At 36.1% G+C, this 18,746-nt stretch overlaps 1 protein-coding gene across 1 annotated transcript; it reads left to right on the top strand.

The window, feature by feature from the left end:
- The first annotated feature begins 1,906 nt into the window (after nucleotides 1-1,906).
- LOC144255058 (uncharacterized) lies at nucleotides 1,907-12,932 on the top strand. Its single transcript, XM_077799096.1, has 5 exons — nucleotides 1,907-2,526; nucleotides 8,073-8,100; nucleotides 8,224-8,349; nucleotides 10,844-10,944; nucleotides 12,809-12,932. The coding sequence occupies exons 1-5, from the start codon at nucleotides 1,907-1,909 to the stop codon at nucleotides 12,930-12,932; spliced, it is 999 nt and encodes a 332-aa protein (XP_077655222.1).
- Nucleotides 12,933-18,746: the final 5,814 nt, after the last annotated feature.

Below are 18,746 nucleotides of genomic sequence, written 5' to 3'. Positions count from 1 at the left end.
AAGTAGTCTTTAATGTACTGAATGGAATATAAATGTGGTATATATACATAGAAAAGTTTTACTCTCTTTTCCAATGAGATTTAGCCATGAGCCAATAAATAGATGGAATTGGGAATGTCACACAAAATGCAATAAGTCAAATGAGAAAATCAAGCAAAGACAAGTTTTCTCTCATAGGCAAAAGCTAAAGCAACCTAAGAAAAACAATAGTGGAATGGATATCACAAAGTTAAGGAAAGATTAGTGAAGTAGAAAATGATTGATGGGGTAGTAGAAGGGTTAGATTTGTGGAGGGAATAGGCAATGAATGTGACATAATTACTGAATGTGCATGTGGAAGAATATTATGGTGACCTCCACCTTTATGTATCTCAATAAGCACTGATAAAAAATTTAAAAATAAAGGAGTGGAAGGGTGTCCAGTAGAGGAGAGGAAGGTTAGGGAGGAGAGAAAGGAAAGGGAGGAACTCGGGTCTGAAATGGTGCCAACAAAATGCATGTATGATTATATCACAATGAACTCAACTTATGTTCAACCATAAGGCACTTTATAGAAAAACACATGGTATTGGTTAAAATGGATATCCATATGTTGAATGGATATAGATCTCTATATCTCCCCATGCACAAGACAACACAAAATGGATACAAAACATAGATTGAGTAATAGGAATGCTACTAATGCTTCTAGGTAATCCAGGGAAACATCTCATCATGTACCACAGACTAAGGCTTTATGAACAGAAATATTAGAGCAGAGGAAATAATAGCACAAAGACACAAACAGAAGTGCATCAAAGTAAAATTTTCATAAGACCAAAGGGACCCACCAATATAGTGAGGAGAAAGTTTATAGCATAGAGGGCAATCCTTGCTGGCTAATCTTTGATAAAGGATTGGTATATTAAATATATAAACAAGTAAGAAATTCACCACTGGAAATGCAAACAACCCATTTAATCAATGCAACATAAACAGAGAGGTCACCAAGGAAAATGTATAATTTCTCAGCTTCTATATGAAGTGCTATTCACTGTCTTTAGCCATCAGGGACATGCAAATCAAAATTCAATTCAGAGTCTATCTTACCCCATTCATAAAGGCAATATTCAAGAATTCAAGAAATAAACACCAATGATGATTGGGGAATAGGAATTCATCAACGTTATTGGTGAGGATGCATATTATGACACCCACTATGGGAATTAGGAGGTTACTCCTAAAACTAAAAAGACAAATATCAATTGGCTCAGCAATAACATGCCCCACTATTTACAGAAAAACAATAGTCAGTGTACACACAATGGACTAGTTTTCAGACCTAAGAATTGCGTCATGTAGCAGAAAAATTGATGGAACTGGACAGCACCCTATTGAATCAAATAAGCCAGACACAGAAAGGAGCATGTCATTAGTGGAAAGGTTCATCACCAAATTTGAGAGAAGACAATTAGTGAAAAGGGAGAAGAGAGAAAACTGAAGGAGGAGGAGATGCTAAGGCTATATTTTGGGAGTGATATGCTTCACACTAACTTACACACATATGAAAATACGCCACAGTGAAACCCTCTATTCTGTATAACAAAGGTGCACAGTTCCAAAACTATAACTATCTTAATCATTTTCATTAGTACTAAGATGAAACAATTATTTGAACTCTTACTAAGAAGGGAAGTGATGAGATTTATTAAGTATCTAAAATGTGTAGGCATATATTTGAATGTGTTATTATATTTCACAATCATAAAATGGTCGTGGTGATGTTATCTCACACCCTGTTCGCAATCCCTCCAGAATATGAGGAGATGAATGGTAGACAAGTGTCTCTCTGGAGAGAACGTAGTCCTCTCCTAGACCTTTATGGTGCTGGCCCCTTACCTTCCTTAGATCCACTTAAATGTCACACATGGGGCGGCCGGCGCGGGTGACACAGGGGCCCGCGGGCCGCACAGGCTGCCGCCACCCCGCGGTCGCGGCCTCGCGCAGTCCCTCCGGCCTTTTTGCGGAAGCGGGGGCGCAAGTCCGGAAGTGGGCCTGTCGTCGGGGAGCCGCGAGGCCGCGGCGACCTGCGGGGCGGCAGGGCCTGCGGCCTCGCCAGAATTGGTCTGCAGAAGTCGCGGGATCCCGAGGCCCGCCGCTGGGCGTGCAGCCTCCCCATGCCGCGGCGCCCCCAGCTCTTGTCCACCGGCCCCTCCGCAGTGCTCGCGGGAGCGGCAGGGCGGCGTCCGCAGATCCGGGCCGGTCGGAGGCTGGGCTGCCCCTGGCGGGTGCGCGCCGCCGGGCGGGCCCGGTGCCGAGGACGCTCCGCGGGGACCTAAGCATTGCTGTCTGCAACGTGCCTGCAGCATCTGTGGAGGAGACCACGGACTCCACCATGTGCCACATCTTGAACCTGTACCGTCGGACGACTTGGCTGCACCAGGCACTCCGGGAAGGCACGCGGGTCCAGAGTGTTGAGCAGATCCGCGAAGTGGCCTCAGGAGCCGCTAGGATCCGCGGGGAGACCGTGGGCATCATTGGACTAGAGTCTCTGTGTAGTTTTGACTTGCATATCCTTGATTAGTAGATACTTAGATAATTTTTTTCTTACTTATTTGATCTTTTGTGTTTCTTCTATTGAAAAATGTTTGTTTAGTTCTTATTAATTGACTTAATTGTATTTATGGCATTAAGTGTTTTGTATTGTGTGAATATTCTTATTAATGCCCTCTAAGATGAGTTGTAGACAGATTTTATCCTCTTCTATAGATTTTTCTCTTTACTCTCTTTATCATTTCTTTTATTGCTTGGACTTTAAAAAAAAATGCATTTGTTGTTGGCATTTCTGTCCAGGAATCAGCTGACTGCAGATTTGTGGATTTGTCTCTGTGTCTTCAGTCAGTCCTGATTGTTTTAATGCCAGGGTGATGTGTTTTCCTATCTATTCCTCTGTGTTATGCTTTGAAATTGTGTACTGTAGTGCATTCTGCATTCCTCTTATGTTTCAAGTTTTCATTTTCAATTTTTGGTCTTTTTTTCAATGATAAGAATTTCAGGATAATTTTTTCCAGTTCCATGAACACCATCAGAGGTTTGATAGAAATTGCATAAAATCTGTGAATCACTTTCTGAATATAGATATATTCCCAACATTAAATTCTGCTTTTTAAAATAATATTAGATGTTTCTCTATTTTATGATGCCTCTTTTTTTTTCTTACTGAGACTTCTTCAATTTCATTTTATGATTTTGCCATTTGCCACTTTAGACTGGATTATGCCTATGTATGATTTTGCTTCTACTATAAATGGAGATGTTATCCCTATTTCAGTCTCAGTGGGGTTGTTTGTATTGTATACATATATTATGCATGTTTGTATTTTGAAGTTGTTTTCAGAGAGTTTGCTAAAGTTCTATATCCCATCTTAACTTCTTCTGGCAGAGACTTTAGGATCTTCTAAAAGAAGATCACATAATCTGTACATAGGAATAATTTGACTTCTTTTAATTTTCTTCCCTTGTCTAATTGCTGTGACTACAATTTCAGGGGCTCTGGTGAAATGTGAAATCTGGTGAACATGCACACCTCATTGTTATTTCTGATTTTAGAGGCAATGCTGTAGATTTTTCTCCATTCAGTTTGCCCTTTACTTTGGATTTGGAATATATAAACTTTGTAATACTATGGGAAGTTCTTACTGTTCTCTGTTTGCTAAGACATCTCATGAAGGACTGTTGAATTTTGTCAGAGGCTTCTTCTATATCTATTGAGGTCATAATGAGACTTGTCTGTGTCTCTGTGGTTTTCTGCAATTATTGATTTGCATGTGTTGAACCATTTTGCATTCTTCTAATTAATCCAATTTTATATTGTTGTATGATGCTTACAATGCTTAAATAATGCTTAAATAATGCTTAAAATAATTCGAATTATTTTCATTAATTCCATGAGGGTTTTGCAAATATCTTCCTCAAGAATATTATTAAAATTTTTCTTTTCTTGTTTTGTTCTTAGGCAGTTTTCCTAAAAGAGTGATATTGCCTTCATGATATTGCCCTCCTAAAATGCTTTTGCCAGTGTCCTTCATTTCTATCACATGTAATCTTTGGGGGAGTAGCTGTGTTAGTTCTCATCTGATGATCTGGCAAAATTCAGCCATGAATCTCTCTGGTACTTGCATTTTTTGAAAAGCTTTTCATAACTGCTTCAATATGATGACATATTATTGGTCTGTTAAATTTCCAGTTATTCTCTTGAATCAATTTTTGTAGGTCATATAGAGAGAGACATTTATCTGCTACTTCCACATATTCTAAATTTCATAATGTAAATCATCCTAACATTCTCTGAATTTATTGGCATTTAACTTTTCAATGTAGTCCTTAATTTTCCTCAGGATTTCAGAAAGGTGTGTTGTAAGATCCACTTCTTTTGTCTTAAATTTATTCATTTATATCTTCTCTCTCTTTACTTGGTTTGGTTTGGTGCAGGCTTTATCAATCTTGTTTATCTTTTCAAAAACCAACTCTTGGTTCCATTGATCCTTGGTATTTTTTCAAACATTTTCCATGTTATTAATTTTTATACTAATATTTATCATTCCTTTGTTTCTACTGGAATTGGAGTTGTATTGTTCTTGTTTCTCTAAGTCCTGGAGATTCCACTGTAGTTCATTTAGTTGAGATCCCTGTTATTTTTTATGGTATGTAGCCACATTTATAAATTTCCATCTTACCACTGCTTTCATTGTACCCTCTAGATCTGGATTATGTTTCTCTTTTTAATTGATTTTATGGGTCTTTTAATATTTCTCTGACCTGATTTGTGGATGAGCCATACATTGGGTAAAAGTGTATTGCTCATTCTCTAAGAAGGTGTACTGTTTCTGTGTTTTTTTTTTTTTTTGGTCTCAGTTTGAAATATTATTTTAATATCATCAGATGATGTGTGAGGAATTGCTTTGTGTATATGCTAGGAATAGCCTTTATAGCCTACTCTGGAACCTGTTTATGAGAACATTCTATGAGAATGGTGAATATTCTACTATTATCTGAGTAAATATTCTGTAGACATTTTAAAGTCCTTTTGATCAAATGTACGCCTGAAGTCTGTAATTTTTGTTGATTTTTTTTTTTTCTGGATGATCACTCTATTTGTTAGAGTGATCAATTGTAGTGACCCACACGTATTAAATTGATGTTCATCTGTTTTTTCACTTTAAAAATATTTTTGCATGAAATTAGGGGCACTGATATCTTTAAAGCCATTAAAACTTCTTGATAAATTATTCCTTTTACCAGTAGGTAGTAATCTCCTTGTCATGTCTGGTTCTTTGTGGTTTGAAGTCTGCTTTGGCAAATATGAGAAGAGCCAGTGCTCCTTGCATTTGGCTTCCATTTGTATGAAATGGAAATATTCTGAGAGTCTCTTTGAATGTGATTTTTTTTTTTCTGACAGAAACATACAGTTGTGTCTTGATATTTTCCTTCAGTATTCCACTTAATGTCTTTTAATTGAATCATGAAGCCCATTTACATTTAGTGTAAATGGTAGACAGGTATGTATTTTTTTCATGGTGCTTTGCTTTCTTTTAACATTGGAGTCACCCATAATTCACAGTTGCTTACCTACTCTAGTGACATTTATTCTTTCGCATGCTCTGTTTTTTTAATCTTTTTTATATGTAGGATTTCTTTGATTACCTTCAGCAGTGCTGGCTTAAATGGTCATGAATTGTTTTAGTTTACTCCCATGAAAGTGGTTTATGGGTTTTGATTGTTTCCTGCTAGTTTGCTGCATTTGTCCATGAGTTTCAGAAGTTTTCAGGTGCAGTTTCTTGGGTCTTGTAAACTGAGAATCATGTCATTGTGAAATAGAGCATAGTGTTAGGTCTTCTTTTCCTGGATGTATGCCTCTTCTTTCTCTTTTGTGGATAATAGCTCTGGTTAGAGTGACAAAGGAGTATTTTGAACAGAAGTGGTAAAAGCAGGCATCCCTGACATTTTCCAGTTTTTAGAAGTAATGCTTTAAGTTTGTCTCTATATAGAATGAGGTTGGCCTTGGTTTTAGTATAAATATATTTCACAATATTGTGGTATGTTTTTACTCTTCCTGGTTTCTTGTGTTTTAACTTTTATTTTGTTAAATGCTTTTTCTGCTTCTATTGAGATACTCATGATGTTCTTGTCTTTTTGTGTCATGATGTGGTAAATGATAAGGGTTGTTTTCCCTATGTTCAGCCAACATTCCATCCCTAGAGTGCAACGCACTTGCTTGTAGTGGACTTCTTTTTCATGTGTTTACTGTGCAATTTACCAGTATTTTTTAAGAACATTTCCTTATATATATTTTCTATTTAATTGATTTTTTTAAATACACAACAGCAGTATGCATTACTATTCTTATTACACATATAGAGCACAATTTTTCATATCTTTGAATATAAAGTATGTTCATGCTAATTCCTGTCTTTATACATGTACTTTGTTTTTTTTTGTATTATGATTCTTATTATTCATGTATACCATGATTTTTAATATCTCTGTATATAAAGTAAGTTGACACCCATTTTTTGCCTTCATTCATGTACTTTAAATAATACTGTCCATCACATTCCACCATCCTTGCTAATCCCCTGCCCTCTCCCTTTCTCTCCCACCTCTCTTCCCTATCTACAATGCATCTATTCCACCCAAGGTCCCTCTACCTACCCCACTATGAGTCAGCCTCCTTATATCAGAGAAAACATTCAGCATTTGGTTTTTTGGGGATTAGCTAACTTAGTTAACATTACCTTGTCTAACGCCATCCATTACCTGTAAATGCCATGATTTTATTCTTTTACTGCTGAGTAATATTCCATTGTGTATGCCACACTTTTTTTATCCATTCATCCACTCACTGAAGGGCATCTAGGTTGGATCCACAGTTTAGCTATGGTGTATTCTGGTGCTATAAACATTGATATGACTTGTCCCTGTAGTATGCTGTTTAAAACAAAACAAAACAAATTTCCTTTTATGTACATTAGGATTATTGGCCTGACGTTTTGTTTCCTTGATGTGTCTTTGTCTGATTTTGGAATCAGTGTGATTCTAACTTCATAGAGGAGTTTTGATGTGTCACATCCATTTTTTTCTTCATAGAATACTTTGAAGAGGATTGATGTTAATTCTTCATTGAAGGTCTGGTTGAAATCCATTGAGATCCCATTGTGTGCTTTTGCTTTTCATTGTGGCTGGGCTTTGAATAGTATCTTCTATTTCATAGCTTGAAATTGATCTTTTAATTTTCTGTGTTGTCAAGGCTCGGTTTGGGGAGGTAATCTTAATGTAGAAATTTATCAATGTCTTTATGATTTTCTATGTGATTGGAGTATAAGTTTTGCAAATATTTTCTGATTAGCCTCTCTATTCCAATCTAAAGTTGTCTGTTTGATATTTACTTATACACCATAAATTTTAGACAATTGTATTTTTTCCTCTTTCTCTAATAAGCATGGCTTAAGGTTTATCCATTTTATCTTATTTTTTAAAAAAGACCAACTTTTTGTATCATTGTTGTTTTAGAAAATGTTTTGTTGTTTCCATTTCATGGATCTTGCCTCTGATTTTAATTTTTTCCCATCTTGTGCTGCATTTAGTGTTGATTTGTTCTTCTTTTTCTATTACTTAGGTTATTTATTTGGGGAGTTTCTATTCTTGTAATGAATTAAATCAGTGTTCTGGGCTCTCCTCATTGAACCACTTTCATAATGCCTCTGAGTTTTGGATATGTTGTGTGTCTATTCTCTCTTACATTTAAGTATTATATTTTGTCCATGATGTCTTCTGCTATCCTTTGGTCAATCAGTAGCATGCATTTAGTTTATATTTGTTAGAGAAGCTTTTATTTTTTTATTATGTTGTTGATTTCTAATTTCATTCTATGATGATCTGATGGGATGCACGGTAAGTTTCCAATTATTTGGATGGACTGAGCGATGCTTTGTGGCCTCAGATGTGGTGTATTTTATAAAATGATCTGTGTGTTGCTGAGAAGAACTTTTATGTAATGCTTGCTCATTACACTTATCATGTTTTTTTCTTCCTAGACTGTCTGTGAAGAAAAAGGAGAAGTTAGTAATTATTTTTGGCAATCCAAGAATGATGGTAATCTCTTTGAATACTTTCCATTCTTGTGGTGTTAATGACTTGAAATTACAGAGTTTCACATATATTTTACTTTGTTTTTTATCATGAAAGCAAAATGTGACCAGGACAAGCAAACAAATCAAGCCTCATGTGACAACAATGGTGATTCTGATAAAGGAGCAGAATGTATATTTTGGACTGGTCATGCCAGAAGAATCAAAGTTAAGAGCTTCCATGGTACTCCTCCTTCCTCACCTGACATGAAGGTAAGGCTCCTTGTAACAAAATTTTCCCACTCCCCCTTTTTAACATATCATCCTCCATATCCTTATAATGGTAATACTGATCCTAAAAAGAAATATAAGGCCCCTAGTAGTTCACAATAGCAAATGAGTATAGCACCAAGAAAGAATTATGTGCAGGATTGAGATTTGTAGATGTTGGTAGAAGAAAAAATTTTCATGTACGCTGTTGAGGAAGGAAAGAAGTAGAAAGAAAACCAAATGAATAGCTGAAAGCTAGGTGAATCTTAAGGTTAGAAGGCAAAAAATTAGGAAGTAGTCTTTAAAGAAGAGCAAGGTAACTGTGTAGATTGAATAAGAGTGAAAACAAAGGACATATACTGCAAACGACAAAATTAGAGAAGTGAAGATTAGCAGGAACTGTAGACGAGAGTCTATTGAAACACTTGAAATTCATTTCAACTAAGAAGTGAAAGAAATATAATTTGTCTTTCTAGTTTTAGGAGTAACCACCCTCCTGATTTCCATAGTGTCTATAATAATATTCATACTTACAGATTAATTCTAGATAGGGCAGAGGAGTGGGAGGGAAAAGGAGAGGGCAGGGCATTAGCAAGGATGGTGGAATGTGATAGACATCATTATCCAAAGTACAAATATAAAGAAAGGCATGAATTGGTGTCAACCTACTTTATATACAACTAGAGATATGAAAAATTGTACTGTATATGTGTAATAAGAATTGTGATGCATTCTGCTGTCATTTATTTAAAAAATCAACAAAAAATAATATTCATCCTCAACAATAATGTTGAAGAATTCCTATTCTCCATATCATCATTATAGTTTATTTCTTGTATTCTTAAATATTGACTTTCTGAATGGGTAAGATAGACTCTGAATTCAATTTTGATTTGCATGTTCCTGATGGCTAAAGACAGTGAATAGCACTTCATATAAATGCTGAGCAATTATATATTTTCCTTTCTGACCTCTCTGTTCATGTGCCATTGATTAAATGGGTTGTTTTTATTTCCAGTGCTAAATTTCAGTCTTATTTTATACTTATTATACCAGTCCTTTGTCAAAGATTAACCAGCAAGGATTTTCCTCCATGCAATAAACTTTCTCCTTACTTTAATAGTTTCATTTGCTCTTCTAAAGATTTTATTTGAGTGCACTTCTGTTTGTGTCATTTTGCTATTATTTCCTCTGCTATAATATTCCTGTTCGTAAAGCCTTAGTCTAGTTATATGATGAGATGTTTCCCCGGATTATCTAGAAGCATTAGCAGCACATCTACTCTGAATCTATATTTTGTATCTGCTTTGTGTTGTCTTGTGCATGGGGAGATATAGAGATCTATATCATTCTTCAACATATGGATATCCATTTTAACCAATACCATGTGTTTTTCTATAAAGTGCCTTATGGTTGAACATGAGTTGAGTTCATTGTGATATAATCATACATGCATTTTGTTGGTACCATTTCAGACCCAGGTTCCTCCCTTTCCTTTTTCTCCTCCCTCACCTTCCTCTCCTCTACTAGATACCTTTACACTCCTTTAATTCTTAATTTTTAATCAGTGCTTATTGAGATACATAAAAGTGGAGGTCACCATGATATACTTACACATGGACCTCAAGTAATTATGTCACATTCTTTGCACATTCCCTCTACGAATCTAACCTTTCTCCTTCCCCATCAGTCATTTTCTACTACACTAATCTTCCCTTAACTTCATGATATCCATTCCATCATTGTTCTTCTTCTATTGCTTTAGCTTTGCCTATGAGAGAGAACTTTTCTTTGCTTGATTTTCTCATTTCACTTATTGTATTTTGTACGACATTCTCCAATTTCATCCATTTATTGGCTGATAGAAAAATCTCATTCAAAAAGACAGAGTAAAACTTTTCTATGTATATATACCACATTTATATTCCATTCAGTACATCTTGGCTACTTGTTTTGCTATAGACATTGATGTATTTGTATCCCCATTTGTCTGCTGATTTTACCACTTTGGACAAACACAGAGGAGTATATCTCCACATGGTGGTTTCATTCCCATTTTTTTGAGAAATCTCCATTCTCCCTCCCAGAGTGTTTGCACTAACTTGTCATCCCACCAACAATGTGTGAGTGTACCTTTTCTCCAAATTCTCTCTGACCTTTATTGTCTATATTCTTGATATTTAACATCCTAACTGAATTCAGAGGAAAATCTCTGTAGTTTTGACTTGCATTTCCTTGATCACTAGATATTTTGATCCTCTTTTCTTACATATTTAATCATTTATGTTTCTTCTCTTGAGAAATGTTTGCTTAGTTCTTATTCATTGACTTAATTGTGTTCATGATATTAAATGTTTTGTATTCTTTATATATTCTTATTTATTCCCTCTCAGGGGAGTTGTAGATAAGATTTTCTCCTCTTCTGTAGGTTCATTCTTCAATCTCTTTATCATTTCCTTTGTTGCCAGGTCCTTTTTCAAGAAACTTTCTTTTTCCATGCATTTGTTCTTGACATTTCTGTCCCGGAATCAGATGACTGCAAATTTGTGGATCTGTCTTTGCGTTTTCAGTCAGTTCTGGTTTGTTTTAATGTCAGGGTCATGCTGTTTTCCTTACTATTGCTCTGTGTTATACTTTGAAATTCTGTATTATATTGCATTCTGCATTGCTCTTATGTTTCAATTTTTATTTTCAATTTTTGGTCTTTTTTTCAATGAGATGAATTTCAGGATAATTTTTTTCCAGTTCCATGAATACCATCAGAGGTTTGATAGAAATTGCATAAAATCACTTTCTGAATACAGATATGTTCCCAACATCGTCTGCCTTTTCTTGAATATTAGATATTATCTGTTTTCTGATGATTTATTTTTCTTCTTCTTTTTGCTCTTGAGACTTCTTTAATTTCATTTTATCACTCTGCTATTTGCCTCTTTGAATTGGATTACTCCTACGTATGATTTTGCTTGTGCTATAAATGGAGATGTTATTCTAATTTCAGTTTCAGTGTGGTTGTTTTTATTGTATGGATGTATTCTTCATATTTGTATTGTGAAGTTATTTTTATTCCTGAAATTGCTAAAATTCTATATCCCATTTTAACTTCTTCTGGTAGAGCCTTGAGAATGTTCTCAAAGAGGATCACATGATCTGTACACAATAATTTGACTTCTTAACTTTTTATTTACTTTTCCTGTCTAATTGACTTCTTACTTTTTATTCACTTCCTCTTTCTAATTGCTCTGAATAAAATTTCATTGAGTGCCTTTAAATGTGAGATCTGGTGAACAAGCACACCTCATCCTTAGTTCTGAATCTAGAGAAAATGTCATAGATTTTCCACCATTCAATATGCCCTTTACTTTGGATTTGGAATACACAGACCTTATAATACTACAGCAAGTTTCTGAAGTCTTCTGTTCTAAAAACTTCTCATTAAAGACTATTGAATTTTGTTAGAGGCTTCTTCTGTCCTGTATCTCTGAGGTATCCTGTAATTCTTGATTTCCATTGTTAAACCATTCATGAATTTTATTGTATATAATTATGGAAATATGTTGTTGAAATTGTTTTGCAGTATTTCATGAAGGTTTTTGCAAATATCTTCAAAATGAATATTATTAAATCTGTTTCTTTCCCTTTTGTTTTATTATCCAAATTTTCTGTAAGTGTGATTTTACCTCATTGAATGCATTTTCCAGTTTCTTCCCTTTTATATCCCTTGTTATCTTTGGGGGAGCATCAGTGTTGGTTCTTATTGGAAGGTCTGAAACAATTCAGCCATGAATCTCTGTGGTCCTGAGCTTTTGCTTTTGGAAGGCTGATTATTACTAGTTCAATATAATTGCATGCTGCTTGTCTGTTTAGATTTTCAGTATCCTTTTGATTCTATTTTTGTATGACATACATTTCTAGAACTCTATCCAATTCTTTTACATTTTCTACTTTTTGTAATGTAAATTATCAAAATAGTGCTCTGGATTTCCCATTTATTAGTATTTAACTTTTTAATATAGTCCTTAATTGTCTTTGAATTTCGGAAACGTGTCTGTTGTAAGATCTATATTTGTGCCTGTAAATTTATTCATTTGTATTTTCTTTCTCTTTACTCTTTATAGTGTCTAAGTGTTTAGATATGTTGTGTCTTTATTCTCACTTTTAAGTATTCTTAGATATCATCCATGCTGTACTATTATTTACTCTAGAGGTGTTAGAATAGCTTTTATTTTTTATTGTATTGTTTCTTTCTAATTTCATTCCATTATCTGATGGCATGCCAGGAACCACGTCTCATGTTTTTGATGTATTAACTGGTGCTTTGTGGCCTCATATGTCGTCTGTTTTAGAAAATGATCTGTGCCCTTCAGAGAAGAAAGTGTATGTAAGACGTGCTCATTACAGTTACCATGTTTTTATCCTTTTTCCCTTTCTAGACTGTCCGTGAAGGGAAAGGAGAAGTTCGTAAATATTTTTGGCAATCCAGAAATGATGGTAATCTCTTTGAGACTGCTCATTTTTGTGCCGTTTATCAATTTGAAGTTAGAGAACATTTCATGAGTGTTTTACTTTGTTTTTTTTTTTTTTCATAAAAGCAAAATATGACCAAAATAAGCACGGAAATCTAACGTTGCTAGACATCAGTGATTCTGATAATGAAGCAGAAAATACAGTTTGGAACACTTGTGCAAAAAATATGAAAGTAAAGAGCTTGCATGATATTCCTCCTACTTCACATGGCAAGAAGGTAAGATGCATTGTAAGACTTTTTTCCCAGGCCTTGTTAACATATCACCTCCCATATCCTCATAATGGTGACATTGATCCTAGAAAAAACTAGTTCCTACTAGTTCACCATAGCAAATAAGCACAGCATCAAGAAAGTCATGTGTGCCAGGACTGTGATTCGTAGAAGTTTTGGCGTGTATTCAGTGGTTAGGAATGCTCTTTCAGAAGGAAATAAGTAGAGAGAAAACCAAATGAATACCTAGGTGAATCTGAATGTGAGAAAGGAGAAAAATGGGAATTATTTCTGGAAGAAGAATGATATAATTATTTAGATTGAGTGAGAGAGTGGAGACAAAGAAGTACTACAAACACAACAAGAAGAGTGAAGTTAAGGATAGCTGGAACTGTAGAATAGATTCATCTGAAACACTTGGAATGCATTTTAATTAAAAAGTGAAAGAAATATAATTCTCACTTCTTTCAAATCTATGAAATACTTGTGTAGTTCCAATGTGCAGAGTTGTGTGAGTGGAATACTGGAATCAGTGAAGATCTTACCATGTGTAACAATTAAGTGGACAAGTCAGGCAGGGAGAGAGCCAGCCACATAAAAATGTAGCAGGAGAATATTGTGGACAGAGAGAACATTTGTTTACCATTCTTCTTCTTACATTGTGGAGTGGCAGGATCACAGGTGTTAGAAAACATGACCACAGTCATTTTGTGATTCTAAAATATACAAACATATGCATAAATATAACTACACATATTAGATACTTAATCAATTTCTTCACTTCCCAACTTATTGAGATTTGGAATAATTATTTTATCTGAGCAGTAATGAATTATAGATTGAAAATGATTAAGATGGTCAAAGTTTTGGGACAGTGCACATTGGTTTTACAGAATAGAGGATTTCACTGTGGTATACTTGCATACGTGTATAAGTTAGTTTGAAGCAGGTCACTCACAAAATATTATTCTATGTGTTCTTTTTTTAAATATAAGACATCCTAACATAAAACTAGTAGATTTCTCATTCATTGCCATTTAATGTTCCTTAGTAGTATCAAGTGGTCCTCTGGATTTCAAAAAACTGTTGGTTATAAGAACCACATTTTGGATAGTAAATTATTTCACTTGTATCTTCTGTCTCTCTCCTTTGGTTACTTTGGTTCAGATTTATAAGACTTGTTTCTCTTCTCAAAAACACAACTCTCTTTTTCGTTCATATTCTTTTTCATTCCTTTGGCATGAATATGTATCATTTGTTCATTTGTCCTGGATTTGCAGTGGGATTGTTCTTGTTTCCCTAAGACCTCGAGATTCATCTCTAGGCTATAGATTTGAGATCCCTCTGATAAGGTAGTTAGCCTTATAAGATATGTAGCCTTATCACTTATAAAGTTGAGATCCCTCTGATAAGGTATATAGCCTTATAAGGTATGTAGCCACATTTATACTTTTCCTCTTTGACTGCATTCATTGTGTGTAGCAGACACTGGGATGTGTTTTTCTTTTCGGTTGATTCTAATGATCTATTAATCGTTTTGCTGATTTCTCGGAGGACTGATTCTTCATGCCAAAGTGTATATGGCTCATTGTCTTGTGATTGTGCTCTTTCTGTCCCTTTTCTTGGTGTGCATTTGAAATGTTATTTGAATGGCATCTGATAATATGAAAGGAATCACTTTGATTGTGGTGTGTACTTGCTAAGAATTGTCTTCATGGCCTATATGGAGTCTGTTTTAGAGCAAATTCCATAAGAAGCCTGAGTACAGCACTTTTTTTCTGAGGAAGTATTCCATAGATACCTGTAAAGTCCTCTGGATCAAAAAGTACAGTTGAATTCTGTAGGAATGGATGATATTTTGTCTGAACGAAATACCTGTTAGTGAGTTTGGCAGAGTGAAGTGACCCAAACTTGTTTTACAGGGCCCCTGTGTCCCTTTCCTTGGAGCAGTTTGTGGCTGATGTAATTGGGGGCATTGGTGTTCCAGGCACAGTCCTTTACCATTCTTTGTCACCTCTGGTTAATGGAGGGAGGGTTGAAGTCTGCTGTAGCAAATATGACAATAGCTATTGCTCCTTGCTGTTGGCATCCATCAGCATGAAATGCAAATACTATTTTCCATTCTTGCAATCTCTGCAACTCTGTGCATGTGAAGTACATTTTCTGCCGACAATATGCATTTGGGTCTTGATTTCTTCACTTAATATATTCGATGCAGTGCCTTTAATTGAAGAATCAATCTCATTTACATGTGGTATGAATGGTGAGAGGAACATGTTACTTGGTGCCATTTTGCTTCATTTGATTTCTGTTGGAGTCAGTCATAATTCACATAGCTTACGTATATTAAGATTTATTCATTCTCATGCTCCACACTGTCTGATTTTAATGTTCTTCTTTCACATGTAGGATTGTCTGAGTACTTTCAAGATTGCTTCCTTAGTGCCCCTGTATTGCTTTTAGTTTTCTCTTAGCAATTGAGTGATGGGTGTTAACTGCGTATTGTGCTCCTTTTCTCAATTGCTTTCTTTGTTCTAAATTTTTCTGGTGAACATTTAAAATCTTCTAAGTACAGAATCATGTTGTAGTAAAACCACGCTACTTTTAGCTGCTGGTTTCCTATATAAAATACTTCCTTCTTCTCCTTGGCCTAATAGCGCTGGCTAGAGTGACACAGAATGTTTTGAAAGAAATGATAAAAGGGGGGCATCTCTGTCTTGTTTCAGGTCTAAGAAACATGGTTTGTGTTGTCTCAGTTTTGAATGAGATTGACCTCGCATTTACCATAAAAAGCTTTTACTATCACGTGCTTTTCTTGTGTTTTGAACCCTTATTTTGAGAAATGCTTATCCTGCCTCTATTGAGAATACCTAAGATTCTGGTCTCTGTGTGTGTTGGTATGGTGAATGGCGTCTGTTGGTTTCCATCTATGGAGCCAAAGTTGTATCCCTAGATGAAACACATGGGATTGTGGTGTCCTATCTTTTTCTTCTGCTTTGGAAAGTGAATTGCCCATATTTGATTAAGATCTTCTGCATTTATTTTCATAAAGATTATTGGCCTCAAGTTTTGTATCTTCATGTGTCTTTATCTGATTTTGAAATCCTGGGTATGCAACATTCATAGAATGAGTCTGGCTGGGTTCCCTTCATTTCCCATGAATGGAATGTTTTTTTTTTTTTTGGGGGGGGGTTCTATTAACGCTTTTTAGAAGGTCTGGTTGAACCGGGACTAGGCTTCCATTGGGTCCTGAGCTTTGCTTTGTTGGTAGGCTTTTGAGCATATCTTCAATTTCATGGCTTGACTTGGATCTGTTTGAATTTGTGATGTACATTTGGGTAGGCAATGCTGGTATAAGTTTCCCAAATAGTTTCAGATTATCCTCTCCATTTCATTGTGCTCCATGGTGATTGTTCCTTTTCATCCCAAATTTCAGGAAATTGAGGCTTGTCCTTCTTTCTCTGTATAGTGTGCATAAACTTTAATCAAATTTATGGTTGGTTTCAAAGAACCAAGTTTGTATATTGTTGATTTTGTTGGAACTTGTTGTTTTCATTCCGTAAAGTTTGGTTCTGATTTCAGTTATTTGCCATCTAGGGCTGCTTTCAGTGTCGATTTCTTCTTTTTCCATGGCCTTGAAATGTAATGGGAGGTTTGTGTTTGGGAGATTTTCTGTTCTCTTAAGGAATAAGATCCGGGCTCTGAACCTTCTTCTCTGAACCACGTTCCGAGTATCCCTGGGTTGTGGGTAGGTTGTGTGGCTCTTCTCAGTAACCTTGAAGTATGGTTTATTTCATCTCTCGAGTCTTCTGCTCTCCAGTCGTTGATCACTCAGTCGAGGGGGCGTGAGGGGCTCCTGTGTTTTATTTCTACTGTTGATTTCTGGTTTCATTGCATAAAAGTCTGATGGAACGCCAGGCATTCTCCCTAATTGTTTCCTAGGAACTGATCCTTGCTTTGTGGCATCAGATGTGGTGTGTTTCAGGAAACTATCTCTGTGCTTCCGAGAAGAAAGTGTCTTTATAGTGCTTGCTAATTCCTGGCATCCTGTGTTTTTCCTTCCCAGAATGCCCCTGAGGAAAAAGAGGAAGTGTGTGAAAATCCCCGGCAGTCCAGGAATCATGGTAATGTCTTTGAAGAGTGCCAAATGTGCTATTGATTGACTTACAGTTACACAGAGTTTCATGTGTGTTTTACTTTGACTTCTTCCCAAAACAGGAAAAATCGACCTCGGGAAACAACAACACCGAGCCTTGCTGGACAACAGTCCTACTGAGACTGAAAGAGAACATGTGGTTTCCACCCCCCGTTTAGTGCCTTCCACGAAGAAGGGCTTGCGTGATGCTACCCCTTCATCACCTGACCCCAAAGTAAGGCATGTTTTAATACTTGTTTCCCGTCCCCTGGCCACATCTTTGATTTCTTCTTCTGTTTTTTGTTGGTGTTTTCATCTATTATATCATCTGTTATATCCTCATAATGTTGACAATGATCCTACATAGAGGGCCCCTAACCTCAGGGCCACAAAAGAAAATAAGTGTCTCACCAGGAGAGGCATAAGGACAGGACTGTGCTTTGTGGGAGTCAAGAACTGTCAGGCCTGCGAATGGGGAATAAAGAACTAGAAAGCAAAGCCAATAAGTAGCTACTGGAAGCTGGAAGAGAGATTTTCATGAGCCCAAATAAACCATTGTTTGAGTGCTGACTAGAGTTTTTCAGTCAAGAGTGGGCATTGCTACAGCTGGGCCCTTTTGAGTTTCAGGAGTCAGCTCCATTCGGATTCCCATAGTGGATGTAGTAATAAGCATCCTCACCAACAATGTTGAAGCATTTCTATTTCCACATGATCATCAGAGTGTGTTATTTGTGTTCTCAACATTACCTTCCCGAATGGGGTAAGATGGACTCGCTGTTGAAATTTGATTTGCATGTCCCTCATGTGTGAAGACTGGGATTGTTACGACCTTGATGAGCTGAGCGATTATCCATGTTCCTTTGTGTACTTCGTGATCATGTGCCATTGGGTAAATGGGTTGTTTGTCTTCCCACAGCTCAGTACCTTTAGCTGTTTATGTACATATTATTATGGCAATCCACGGTCCAAGAGAAACTGGCAAAAACTCATCTCCTAGGCTATATGCCTTCTCCTCACCCTGTGAATGGTTTTCTTTGCTGTTCTGCAGATTGAATTTGGATGCACTCATGTTCACCCCTTCTTGCGAGCACGTTCTCACGTGCAATATTCCTCTTCCTGAAGTCTTATTTGATGCCTCTATCCGGAGGTGTTTTCCCTGTGTTCCTTCCAATGGCTGCCATGTTTCTCATTTGTTATATCTAAGTTTTTTAATCCCTGTGGTGTTGTGTTGTGCATAAAGAGAAACAGACACCTAGTTTCACTCTTCTTGAAATGGATATCCAGTTTGCCCATTTCCATCCTTTGTTTTGCTTTTGCATTGCATTAAACATGTACATGATAATTGGGTTCCTATGGACATATTCATAAACGTGTTTTTTTTACACCATACGGACCCTGGTTCCTGCCTCTTATTTCCCTGCACCCTCAACTGGCTCTAATCTACTGGTCTACCTACCATGCATTCATTTATTTAGTGGTTTTTGATAGATATACATTG

This window comes from Urocitellus parryii, chromosome 5, assembly GCF_045843805.1.
Source record: "Urocitellus parryii isolate mUroPar1 chromosome 5, mUroPar1.hap1, whole genome shotgun sequence".
In the NCBI taxonomy this organism is placed as follows: Eukaryota; Metazoa; Chordata; class Mammalia; order Rodentia; family Sciuridae; genus Urocitellus; species Urocitellus parryii.
Note: the sequence above shows the minus strand (reverse complement) of the source record. Positions and strands in the feature narration are given on the sequence as shown.

What these genes read in the sequence shown, in the direction of transcription:
- LOC144255058 (XM_077799096.1), top strand. Translation starts at nt 1,907, where the DNA reads ATGGGGCGGCCGGCGCGGGTGACACAGGGGCCCGCGGGCCGCACAGGC. An exon ending in CAAAGTTAAGAGCTTCCATG is followed by an intron (nt 8,350 to 10,843) that starts GTACTCCTCCTT and finishes CTTTGTTGCCAG; the next exon opens with GTCCTTTTTCAAGAAACTTT. An exon ending in GATCTGTCTTTGCGTTTTCA is followed by an intron (nt 10,945 to 12,808) that starts GTCAGTTCTGGT and finishes TTCCCTTTCTAG; the next exon opens with ACTGTCCGTGAAGGGAAAGG.